Here is a 13,720-nt window from a genome sequence, read left to right on the forward strand (position 1 = left end):
CTGTTGACACAAAAAGCTTTACTTGAAAAAGGAAAAAAAAGAATATAAAATCAATTATTTTACTTATCTGAGCTTATGCCTGTGAGACCATGAAGCTTGTCACATTTTGCCTGAGAAGGAACTGTTAAAAAAACAACTGATCGAATTTAATTCAAGTCTGAAAATGTACAGGTTAGTAAACGTATTTGTGATCTAACAAAAATATGAAAAGACCTACTGATGATCTGTTTGTTGACCACATTGCAGCCGACTGCGTAATGTGGTAACATGGTAATTTAGTAGGAGTTGTATGTTATTCACTGACAATAGTCGAGATGATACTTTCAAAACATTAAAAATATAGTGACCTTGGATGAGACCTTTTACCCACATTTCATTCATCTGAACAAGGCTTCACTATGACTTGAGACTGACTTGAAATAATCTTTTATTCAGCAAATGATGTTTCTGAGCATCAAAACATGCAGTGTTTATAAACATGGAGCAATATAATCAGGATCTGTTTGTTTCTCAAAATGCCAGTGAATGCATGTCAAAGTATTACAGTAAATTATATTTTTCTGCCAGATGAGAAATCTGTAACTAAAATATGATCAATTGTGAATGTGCACTTGACTTTTGGTTGTATATTCAATTTTTTGTTTGTTCACTCAATCTTCTTTAAAATTTCACCAGTTTTGTTTTCACATACCTAGTGTAGAGAGAAAATCCATCTTACTCAATGGGTGTACTGTTTGTATTAATGACAATTTAATTTCAAATTCCAAGACAGAAACATCTGAAACATCAAACACCTGAACCAGATGAGACAGGTGCTGAATCATTTCCATAAGACAATTGTCAGGTGGGCTTGAGCAGCAGATTTTCCCCAGTAAGGAGAGCCGAGAAATGGGATGGTTAGAACCACAGGACAATAGTCTGGTCAGGTTCATTGAGAGGTGACACAAGAAGATCCAGACGAAGTAAGGCATTTTTAGTAGGGATGGATGATATGGGCTAAACCTCATTATATTACTCTATAGTTTGGATATATTGTCATGCACTATATTGCAGTAATAAGAATCTATTTATTTGCAGCAGAAAAATCTTGTCAAACTGAGTCAGGGAAACTGAGTCAGTCAAAAGCGCCAATTTGAAGCAGTTTTTTGATATGCTCTAGATGTGATCTTTAACAAGCTCAGTTTCAAAAAAGCAGCATATTGGCTTCTCATTGAGAAAAAAAAAATATTAGACTCTAATATATCCACAGCAAACACACCTCGTGATCAAAGACAAATATAATTCCCTCTGAACAATAATCAGACCACACAGATGCTAATCAGTGACAAGATTCCAAAATTACCTGCCAAACACACAGAAACTAAACGAACAGTTGGTACAGTATGACAGGTGCACAGGTGAACCAAGCACCAAAACTTCATACCAGTGTTCAGGGATCTCTGACTGTAAGAGCAACCTTCTAAACACATCCCACATTTTATTAGAGAAAGCATTGAATGGAGGCTAAGTTTTTGTTGCATGTGTGATGAATCTGAACTGGCTCCATATGAGACATCCTACCTGGTCTCCGTCTCATTCCCAATCAATGGTGAACCAAATCCTCCAGTGCTGCCTCCTCCATCCCCTCCTCCAATCAGGCAGAGCTGCTCTGCTGTTAGACCCAACCCTGGCCCTTGGCCTCTGGCTTTGGGGCTGTCCCCAAACACAGAGGAGGTCACAGAGTCCCTTCTTAAACTCTGCCTTCCTGGAGAGCCCCGAGTGGACATGGTCCCCCCATAGGAATCCCTCATATCAGGTATCTTTTGAGGGGAAGAGGGTGGTGGCACCCTCAGACCCATAGCCAACATGGAAGCAGCATAGGCGTCATTGTACAGCGGCCCTCCAGGCCTGTATAGAACACCGCTTTCCATCAACTCTCCCTGTAATGCTGCAGCAGAGTAGGAGGTGAGTGACCGAACTGATCCAGGTCCTGGTCCTCCTCCGCGGCGGTATAAGGAGGCGTAAGGATCAGCTCGGGCCGGCAGAGGAGAGTGAGGACCTCCTGCAAGGCTCAGCCGACTCGTGTCTGGGCCCAAAGCATATGGGTCTGCGTAGATCCCACCTCCATCTCCTCGCAGCAGCACCATGCTCCGGGAACCGCCCACCTCATCGTCGGGTTTCACATCTCTGCGCTCCAGGATGGCGCTGGAAGAGGTGCAGAAGGCCGGCTGTGTGTGGTGGGGCTGGTGGAGCTGGGGCTGCTGGAGGGGGGAAGAGTGGTGGGACTGGGAGTGTGGATGAGGTAGGGAATGGGTGTGGTGGGGCGGCCCCGCATAGGAAGAAGGCCTCCCAGAGCTGTAGAGCAGGCGAGCACGGGATGGCGAGCCTTGAGGAGGTGAAGCGGAGGAATGCTGGGAGGACATGGCGGGGTTGCCCAGGCGACGATTTGATGGAGAGTCTTGGGGTGCGTGCACCAAATCTCTCTGCAGAAAAAAATAAAATCAAATATGCAGATAATCAGGTCTCTTTATAAACTGTACAGAAATACAGGACATGACCAGCTGGCTGTAACACATCCTTTCACATGTAAACCACTTACAAGTATTTCTCAGTAAGTTAATTTATTTCAGTTATATTCAAGAAGTACAACTCAGATTCAGTGCACACAGAGATACGTTTCGAGTGTTTAATTATATTGTTCATTAGACAGTCTCTGACACCTTCCAAAAGGAGGGTAAACCACCGAAGGTCATTGCTAAAGAAACTGATTATTCAGAGACTGCTGAGGCCATGCATATTAATAGAAAGTTGAGTGGAAGGAAAAGTGTGACAAACAAGAAGTGTAAAAGCAGTTGAAAACAGCCTATTCAAAGGTTTCAAGGTGTTGACTGCAGCTGTAGTCGGCACTTAAAGAGCCACAACACACAGATGCATCCTGGACATAAGCTACATGTATAACATTCTTTGTGTTAAGCCACTGCTGAACCAGAAACAATGTCAGAAGCTTCTTATCAGAGCATACCCAAGAAAAAAAAAACATGCAGGTCCAAAGTCCTCTTTTCAGATCAATGTAAAGTTTGTATTCCATTTGGTAATCTAGGTAAAAGAGTCTGAAAGAAGAGTGGAGATTCTCAGAATCCACATTGGTTGCAGTCGAGTGTGAAGTTTATTAAGTCTTGAGTCAGCGCAGTCGTCTACCAGGATTTAAGACCACTTCATGGTTCTTTCTGCTGTCAAGCTTTATGGAGATGATTTCATTTCCCAGGAGGAATTTTCCCCTTCCCAAAATAAAAGTACCAATAACTGCTTTAATGACCTTGGCATCACTGTGCTTGATTGGCGAGCAAACTGGCCTGACCTAAACCGCATAGAGTATCCAGAGTATTGTCCAGATGAAGATGAGAGATGAGATGAAGGCTGCTATTAAAGCAACCTGGGCTTCCTAAACATCTCAGCAGAGCCACCGGCTGACAATCTCCACAGCATTTTTCCACTTTGAAAAACGTTCACGCTGTGTGTATTGAATCTCTTCAAGAGTTTCACTTTTTTAAATTGAATAACTGAAATGAATTTAATGATATTCTAATTAACTGAGATGCTAGGAACTGTACAACGCTTGCTTTAGGTTTGGCGGTTTTTACAATAAAAATCTAAATTCCAGCCAGGGTTAACTTTACAACATATATTTTGTGTTAGTCTTCATTTGGTAAATGATTGGTAGAGAAACAAAAAATATTGTCAATATATGTATTGTGTAACATTTCAACACTTAAAGCAGCAGATTTATAAATGTCTATAAGGATAAAATAGTAAATCTAATTTTATTCTCAGTGTAGGAAATGACAGCTTTGCAGCTCAGTGTGTTGTTAATCAATGTTGTCCTGATCTACAATAGCAGCTGCGAAAAAAGAAGAATCGCACTGCAGGTTTCACAAACAGCAACACTGTCTATTTCCACATACAACTGTAACTATTTTATACAATTTTGTTGAATCCAAGATATTAAAAAAGCTGAAAAAAGTAAACACCTCACCATGGTTTCCAGCTTGTCTGAGTTTACTGTGACTTCACATAGTTTACTGTGACAAAACAGCCTCTTTCAGGGCATTTTCAGCTGACAACTTATTGATTTAGGATACAAAGGAAATCTTTGGGCATCAGTCTAACATGTTAGAGAGGAAATAATCAAAGCTGAGCAGGTCTGAAATCAGCAGAGGGTTAGCAGACAAGAGTAATGGATGAGGCAAGAAAACACAAAAGAAGACAACGCTGTAATTGCTCATGACGCACAAAGCTATCTCCAAGAGACGGTGCAAATTGAAATGCCAATATTTCCACATAATAACCCTGAGGACTCCTGCAACACCACCCTGAGGACTATCTCACAGACATCCTCTTCTATTTTGTATCTTAGCAACAGCTTCTCTATTTAACTACACTGAGGACATACCGACATCTCTTTACCCCCCTGTAGTCTGTAGTCCCTTAAGTTTGTCCCTTGGTGTCATTTTAAAGCTGGTCGATTCCCTCTGAAAAAAATCTGCCAATCAATCTCCCCAACCATCTTCTGTCCTCCAGGAGCAGGCTTGGATTGGCCTCTGCAGTCCCGGTCATGCTTTTATGTTCTGCAATCAGGGAATAATCTTGCCTATACTGGCAGGAGTACAATAACTCCCACCCACATACATCCCAGTCCTCACCTTGACAACAGGAGCAGCAGCCAATGTACTTTACACACATAAAAATCGAGGTAAGCCTGACTGTTCGATAAGGCTGTAAAACCCTCTGAAGATTTCAGAGCGGAGCTGAAGGCAGTGGTGAATCCCGTGGGAATAGCTGACCTCCAGAACATTAATGGGCAGCTGCAGATCAACCTCAGGCAGGCAGAAATGCAATCAGACACCCAGGCATGTAAACAAAAAGCCTCAGAGCTGTTCGGCTGCAATGAAATCAGCAAACACTCTCTCCCTGCAGCTCTTAATTCATTTGAGCTGTTTAACATGCAGACTCACTCTACACTGAGCGAACACAACATATGTCTGCCTCTGTGCAATGTAATTTATCTGTTTAGAAACGATTTCTCTCTGTAAGATCAGCTTTCTGTAAGACATTAAATATTTTTTTAATTACTGATTTGCAATGGTTGAAGTTGCTCCAGCTATATTTAAAAATACAGATGATAGACATATTTAAATCACGTTTCCCCCTAGAAACCATGTTTTTGTGGGTCATTCATAAGACAGCAGTTACTAAAATGTATGCTTATCGTGCGTGTATGGATGGATGGATGGATGGATGGATGGATGGATACAGTTACACTCACACAAATTAGATAATTTCTATCCAACATTTAACTGCAGTTATATTTTACTTTCTTTAAATATAGGACTTAATTTAGAGATTAATAAAGAATTGGTTTTGGTTTGGAATTAGTTTATTTACACAATTTGGCACTGTCTTCTAAAAGGTGTGCACGTTTTAGTTTCCCTTGTTATGTGTGTACTTTTCACTTTATCCTTTTAGTTTTTTGAGTTACTTCAGTGGCAGCTGCTCCGCTGCAGGTCTATTTTGTTAGAATTGGTGTTGTTTGTTGCTCGTTTATTTTTTTGGTAGAGTTTGTTAGTTTGGCTTCTTTTATGGGGCCAATATCTTGATTTTTATATAATTTGCACTTTAAGCTGTGCCTGACTGTTCTTTACTGCTCGACCCGCCACAGGAGAATTGAAGAACGGTTAGATGAATGAAAATCCAAATATTCTTCTTATTTTCCTTCTTTTCCATGCTTATCCAGACATGGAAAATATTTCTGTTTCCAACCTCCACCTCCCCGGGAAAAAAGAATTTCAGTGTTATCATCTACAGTATGTCTTCTGTGTGGATTTCTAATAAGTACGAAAGTCTGTAAATTTGGCATTTTTACGACAAAAAAAAAAAACAGAACAGTTATGAGGCTAAAAACACAAAAGTTTTTTTGTAGATTTTTTTATAGCGGTATTTCAGCTTTTTTTCTCTGAAACGACCTGCTGCCACTTAAACGGGAGACTCATTTATGTCCAGCTCATTATATGACATATTGTTTGTCAACAAGAAAAAAATATAAAGATTTGAAAGTGCAGTTAATATGATTATCAAGCTACAATCAATGTGTATAGGTAATTAATAACTTTTTTACAATCTAGCTCAAATGTAGACTTTTACCATAACCTAGACAACTACAATACATTTTATTTCATAGGAGAAATGGTGCAGATGAGAAACCAGCATCTTGTAAATATTCTACGTATTCGTGCTAATTGTGACTGAATCTGGATTATATGCCACCACTTTGCAGTTTAGCACCATAAAAGTGTAAAGTATATTCTTTATAAACATTCCCCTGCTAGCTAAGAATTATTTAAATTGATTACAATGTGTGAACAGACTTCTGTAAAATCGTCAATATTTGCTTAATTTAGTTGACTGAACACTTACTCTCAAATCTCCGTTGGCAATGTGGGGGTTGTGGTGTCCAGGGTAAGTGCCGTAGATGGGCTCTTTGCAGTAAATCTTAATTACACAGCGGTCCTGAACGTCCCGAGGGTCCTCCAGCTCATAAAAGACATTACGAGTCTCATCTTTGATGAGCAGAGCTGTGTTGGGGGACCTGCAGATCATGGATCATGAAAAAATTTAAATCTATGATAAAGGTCCCTGGAAATACAATTTTAGCACCAGTTACCTAATAATACAAAATGATGGTGATTCACTCACAGACAACTGGAAGATCTTTACCTGCATGAAGCGCCCTTAATGAAACAATAAACTAAGCACTGCCTCCTGGCATCAAAAAGTTAAACATAAGCATGCATGGGTTAAACGTTAGCAGATTACACAGACAATCTATGATTAACATCTCAATGGACATGTTTAGACCACATTGCTTGGAGAACAAGAACGAGTTTATACCAGCTGTGATTTTACGTGGTCTTTCAAATCATGATAACAGATAAAAAAAAGGTCTTTAGGTTAAGATGTGTATCCAACAGAGCTGAGAGTAACAACATTTCTTTACCATAAATTCATTAAATATACATCATTATCAACTCAAATAGTTTCCAATATTTTTCCTGAAACTAGGTCAAAATACACACACGTCACAATGCTTTGAAAGAGTATAAGCACCATTAAATATCTTGTCACATTACTGCCACTAACTAGTATGCGCAGAGTAGATCATAATTGTGAACTGGTGGGAAAATTTCAATTTTCTTTTTTCACAACATAAAATCTAAAAAGTGTGAGAAATGTTTTTCAACCCCCTTGCACATAGCCAACATGCAAAAATGTTTGGTAGAAAACTACCAATGCAAATCGACGTAAACACAGCATGTTTTACAGCAGGGCAAAACATGGAGGTTAAATGCATGTTTTTCGTAACTTTTCCACTCAAACAAATCTGAGAAGTTGGGTGTGCATTTGTATCTATTGTTTGTCTTTTTACAACCCACCATGTCCTACTCCAAATAGCTTCCCTGTCCCTGCAAAGGAAAATCATTCCCACAGCATGATGCTGCCACTACCAAAAGGCCTAAATGCAATTTTACTCTCTTGGGAGCTTTTCTTAATAATGCTCTCTTAGTCCAGCCTGTCAGTTCAGATAGATGGTCATGGTTCAGTATGTTTGCTGTTGTGTCATGGATTGAAGAGTGATCTCCAAGATGTCCAGTGCTTGAGATTTCATCATATAACTGAGACTAACAAATATCTGTCACATATTAAGGAGTAGAGATGGCTGAACATAAATGCATCCCACACTGTTTCAGAATCAGAATCAACTTTATTGCCACGTTTGTGCAGACAAAAAAGGAATTTGACTCTGGTACACTATGCTCTCAATAATAAAGCATATCTTTTTTAATGTACATATATACCCAATTGACCTTACAATCATTCTGCTTTACAATGACGCACTACTGTGCATTTGTACTCGTACTCGTACTCGTTGTCTTCCGCTTATCCGGGACCGGGTCGTGGGGGCAGCATACTCAGCAGAGACGCCCAGACGTCCCTCTCCCCAGACACCTCCTCCAGCTCCTCCGGGGGGAGCCCAAGGCGTTCCCAGGCCAGCCGAGAGACATAGTCCCTCCAGCGCGTCCTGGGTCTCCTCCCTGTGGGACGTGCCTGGAACACCTCCCGAGGAAGGCGTCCAGGAGGCATCTGGTATAGATGCCCGAGCCACCTCAACTGGCTCCTCTCGATGTGGAGGAGCAGTGGCTCTACTCCGAGCCCCTCCCGGATGGCCGAGCTCCTCACCCTATCTCTAAGGGAGAGCCCGGCCGAAGCTCATTTCAGCCGCTTGTATCCGGGATCTCGTTCTTTCGGTCATGACCCAAAGTTCATGGCCACAGGTGTGGCATTTGTCTATCACATAAAATATCCCAAAAAATACACTCCTGGTGTTACAGTTTGAAAAAATTCAAGGGGTATGGATACTTTTGCAATGCAAAACAGAATCCTGATTCTGTGGGAAAAAAACAAACTTTTCAATGGGTTTCTTAACTGTTGTGTTTGTGTACTAGTAACAAGCCAGCAACATAGTGAGGTGGCGTTTTTTACATTTTTTCCTAATGCTTGTAAAATGTAGGAGCTGGAATTTACTTCTGGTTGAGTATTTGGGAAAGTCTGAGATAATGTCTCAAAAGTGGCTCACATTGTGTTGATGCTTTTGATAATTTTTTAAGCTTTTCTTTGCTGAGAGAAAACACTCAGCAAAGTAAAAAGATCTGTCCTTTGGTGGAATGAAGCTAAGAGTGAATAACAAAGACTGTCACCTGCACCTGTCCATTTTTCAAACATGATTCTTCATTATTTTTGATCAAATCTGTACTACTCAAACTCTGCGGATTTGACCTAACTTTCAATCATCACTGAACAGACCTGATTGACCTCTTAAAAAGCTGCACACCATTTGCCTTTTTGGAGAAATGCTTTTAAATCTTTAAGAATTAAAAATAAATCTCAAGAACAAAAAAAAAAAAAAAAAACAAAATCAACCACATTAAACATTTAAGACTTAGCTAGATTATCTTTCTTTTCATTCATAGCCGTTTTTGTACTTTTGAACCTCCCAATCTGAGATTGATTCATAAAGCTGGCACTAAATGAAGTGTAAATGTAGCACTGCAGAGGTTCAGACAAAGTCTTAAACAGATCGATAAACATCTCAATGTAGAAATAACTTGTGTGCATAGCTGTGAGTCATCCAGGCCTACCTGAGCATGGCCATTGTGAGCCTCTGAGGGAACATGTGCACAATTAGTGCCCTCAGGGTGTCCAGGCTGGTCAGCTCGTGGGTCAGGTGCACCCTGCGAATCTCCTCCCCGAGCTGGAGAAACAGGATTCCTGCAAAGATGGATGAGGAGGTGCAATGAGGGAGATTCAGGAGGCAGCAAAGAAAAAGGAGACAAAAATGACTAACTATTGTAATTCAATTTTAAAAGTTATGTTGAGTTAGGGGAGGGACGTCCATGGCTTTGCTATAATTTAGAGCAGCACACAGAGGCTCTGCCAAAAACAAACATTTAGTTTGTAGCATAGGAAATAAATTATTCACTTAAAGCATCATAGTTGTCACAATCAGAAACTGCTTGGAAAATGGTCTTGACATACATGCTAACAAAAATTACAATTACTACAGTGTCCCACTATTTCACTGTGATACAAAATGCTTCACCGTCCTCCTCCTCAGATGCTGGAGGGGTGCTGTTAAAGAGATGAATTTGTTTCCTGACTAAGCCATTTCACAGACATGACACCTTGTCTGACTGGATTATTCAGAGAGAAACGAGTTTTTATTCAAAAACAGAACTAAACTGTCAATAAATAATTCACATTCAGCCCAGAGTGAGTAAGTGTGACTAACTACTGACAGGTCAACCATACTGATAACTTACTAACTTTAGCATATATCAAAATGAATCTTCTGTCACCCTATATAAAGGGAGCATAGATTAGTGTTGAAGAAGGATCTGCAGGGTCCGCTCCTCAAAGTAATAAGATTTCTAATGTTTATACATAATCAGTGCTAATTACCAAACTTATTCCCATTTATGCAGTTAAGTTTATAAGATAAAACATTGAACTCAGTCTGCACCTAGAGATTCCTAAAGTTGGTGAAAGAACTGTATCAGGAGCATCTGGACTTCTTGTAATTCTTGAAGACGTTTTAACCTCTTCCAGTGGTCTTCTTCAGTTCTAAGGTCTTGGTGGGGAGCAGCCAGGTTTCAAGGCTACTGGGTTTAACACACATGCAAATCTGTGCTACTCATCCCTCTGCATGTACATGTTTTTTAGACTACATTGACCTGAATGACTGAAAATCTACACCTGCATTTGCTATGATTAGTTTTCTTCATTACACTTTGAATTATGCCCAAACATCTTTGCTTTGGTCTCATCAATTCAAAGAACATTGTTCCAGTACAAAGTAAGAAGTAAGATAGTAGGCTTTTTGCTTTAACCTGTCCAAACAAGTCATACTTATTGATTCTCTTTCCAACACTCCTGTCATGAACTTTAATATCTCAAAGCTAACTGATATAGAGTCTGAGCTTCTGGGTTTTTTGTAATTTCTTTGCATTGACCTTTTCTTAGACCTTGGGGTGAAATTGCAGATATGTCCACTCTTGGGAGAACTGATAGCTGTTTTAAATGTTTTCTATTTGTAGTAAATGATCTTTTTCACTGTAAAATGATGGACTTCAAATTGTTTGGATACGGTCTTACAACCATTCCCAGATTGATGGTCGACAACAGCTGCTTCTCCAAGGTCATTGCTGATGTCTTTTTATCTTGATATTGTGTTTACACACACCTGTATGCTCCAGAGCGGCAAACTGACAAAAACTGCTGCTTCTATAGGGATCATCTTAATGATGATGATCAGTGCGAATAGTTATCTTAGTTCATGTACACAATTCCAATAAATTAAAATAATAATAAGCATGTATAAAAGCAATAATCTTATGCAATCATGATTGTAAATAAACATTTTTTTTCCACTTTTTGTATTGCAGTTGTTAAATTTCACAATAGAATTAACCTAAATTAAAATAAAATCTACCGAGAACATAAATGACCAACTGATCTAAAAATTCCAGTTAAAATCCTCCATGAATTGCAAATCTAATGCTTAAAAGTGAAAACTTTGTAGGAATGTTTGTTTTATAAAGAGCCGCCTTTACAATAAATATGTCTGCAAATATGAGTTACCAAATTTAAACTGTTCCTTGTCTATGTTAGAGGTGATTTCTATTGATGTCTCTGCTGACCAGTCAGAAAATAAAGGTTTTAAGACCTGTCTGTGCTAAATAAAACGTGCTTAATAAAGTTCAGTCAGCGTATTTCTTAAGAAAAAAAAAAGTTTAAATATATATTAATGTACAAATTTCAAATGCAGCTAAATGAGATATATATATATATATATATATATATATTTATATATATATATAATTTCTGTTTGTGTTGTTAGCAGCCTTTATTTACAGTAATCAGACAGAAAAAGGACAGGGTAGATGAGCATCAAAGGTTCAAAGTATGGCAATTGAATCCTGGACAGCCGTGATTTGGGGCCCTGTTCCATCATTTTCTGCCCCAAGAACATTAAATATATGATGTTTTATGACTTAAATATCTAAAATCTCTCTGTTGTCCAAATTAAAAGTTATTATGAAGTGATTTAAAAAAAACATGGTGCTAGGTCTACAGAAGCAGCGGCCTGACCTGGCGCCCGCAGCTTGGCTTGGCTGGACGAGCGGGCCAGAGGAAGGCTCTGGCGAAGTCGATTCATCCGGTTAAAGCCGAAGGGGATGTCAGGTTCAGACATGGTCTCCAGATTTTCAGCTGAGGCAAATGAAACCCTGCTGGCCTGGTCTGCGAGCGCCGGCTGTGTTGGGCTGAGTCGGGTCACGCGGGGCGTACGACTCTGAAACACAGGAGAGAAAATAGAATTAGTGCAGAACAGAGGGCAGATGCTGCTTCACGATTTCAAACTGAAGTTGCTCTGGCATATTATTTTAAGAAATAAGAGGTTTTCTCCATCAGCCCTTCTGAGGAAGCCATACTAGTCTTTTTCTAATTGTCCTGTCATAAATTTAAACATTTAAAATGCTAACTGAGCCCTGAGGAAAACAATGAGAGGACAGAAAAATTACAGATGGTGATGAGGAATACAAGCAAACAATGACATCAGGAAATCTGTTCAAAGAAAAAAGTCACAGATAAAACAAATATTTAATCTCAAAGACTAAACATGAAACGAACCGTATCCTATTAAAGTAGAGCTGCACAGCCTGTCAGGTTAACTAAAGCAGGTCAACACTATACCACAATCAGTCCATTCAGAATGATCCACCTTAATGAGAAGTTAAAAAACCCACAGAAACTGTTTTTAAATCGAATGAAGAAAGCATGGGCAGATAAAGGAGTCAAGAAGTGACAGCAGCAGCTGTGTAACAATAAAATGTTTCACCAGAAAGAAAATTGACCTAAAGGAATTTCTGGACCTGGACCTCAGTTACCACAGAAACATGCCACAAAGTTCTCAGTTATTGAGTCAGCAAACATCAGCAGTGTAAAGTTAATGACCTTAACTGGTAATCCAGATTTCCAGTGATTTTTCAACTGTCTAATGTGAACCCTCGGGAAGCCCAATATTGAAGGGACTCTCATTACAGCACAACCAGATGCTTCTGCTGGCTTTTAATGAATCCTTACTGACGGACATTTTCCAGCCCAAAGAGTCCTGTAACGAGCTCCCAGAGAACCTTGAGAAGAAGACTGTCTAGCTAGGGTTTGAGATTCGTTTTCACATATGGTTTGTGGGTGTTTTTTGACTTCATGAGGTTACTGCAGGCATAGCCGTGACGTGCAGGCATGCATGAGTGAGCAAAAATGTAGGAGACACCAAGAATCATGCTAGAAAAAAAGGATGAAACTCATATCATCATGTGCTGATGCTAAACATCTCTCAGGGATTCACACATTCTACTTAAATAGAGATCCTTTCTTCATAAGAAAATACGTGTTAACAGTGAGGACAGCCTGACTGCTTCTCATATGTTTGGAGATTTACGGTTTAAAATTGGGTTCGACAGCCAGACACACACTTTCTGCTTTCAGCCACACAAAAATTGAGCTACTGAAGGTAAAAGAAGTGTAGCAACTGTGAATCGTAAAGTTTCTGTGAAGTGAACTGTGAAAAAGAACATAAAGAGGAGCAGATAAGGGTTAAAGACAGAGCTCACCCAAGCATAAAGATGCTGGAGAAATTAAGAAAAAAGGGAGAATAAACAGCAGAATGAAGAAATAAAAATAAATAAGCACTGCACTCTTTAACTTATATTGCTTTGTGCATTTCATACACAAAGTAAATAAATCTCAATGAACCTTTGCTTCTCAGAGGATAGCCATCACACATTTTGGCTGTAATTAAAAGAGCAGAAGAAGAATCACAGCAGTAGGTACTGGTCATTAGTTGTTTTTTTAAAGTTTATGGAATATTGAATAGAACCCCATAACTACACCATAGCCTAGCCAAATTAACAAGACATTGGCATTGAAAAAAAGAAAGAGTTAATTTCCACACCTTCGGAGGTGCTATCAGTCAAACCAGTAAAACCCAACCAAAAACCTCCACTGCAGACAGAGACAACAGTGAATGCAGGATCTGTTAAACACATTTTTTTCCAGCAAAAGCATTCTA

At 39.4% G+C, this 13,720-nt stretch overlaps 1 protein-coding gene across 1 annotated transcript in view; it reads right to left on the minus strand.

Annotated features, from left to right (window-relative positions):
- Positions 1-13,720, minus strand: part of zgc:114120 (uncharacterized protein LOC619267 homolog) — a 148,727-nt gene that overhangs the window by 25,737 nt on the left and 109,270 nt on the right. Inside the window, exons 4-7 of the mRNA XM_047377159.1 lie at positions 11,740-11,941; positions 9,231-9,360; positions 6,451-6,622; positions 1,561-2,462 (exon numbers count right to left, since the gene is read on the minus strand). Of these exons, the coding sequence (XP_047233115.1) occupies positions 1,561-2,462; positions 6,451-6,622; positions 9,231-9,360; positions 11,740-11,941 (1,406 nt within the window). The remainder of the gene's footprint in view (positions 1-1,560; positions 2,463-6,450; positions 6,623-9,230; positions 9,361-11,739; positions 11,942-13,720) is intronic.

The sequence above is a fragment of the Girardinichthys multiradiatus genome, chromosome 10 (assembly GCF_021462225.1).
Source record: "Girardinichthys multiradiatus isolate DD_20200921_A chromosome 10, DD_fGirMul_XY1, whole genome shotgun sequence".
NCBI classification, from domain to species: domain Eukaryota; kingdom Metazoa; phylum Chordata; class Actinopteri; order Cyprinodontiformes; family Goodeidae; genus Girardinichthys; species Girardinichthys multiradiatus.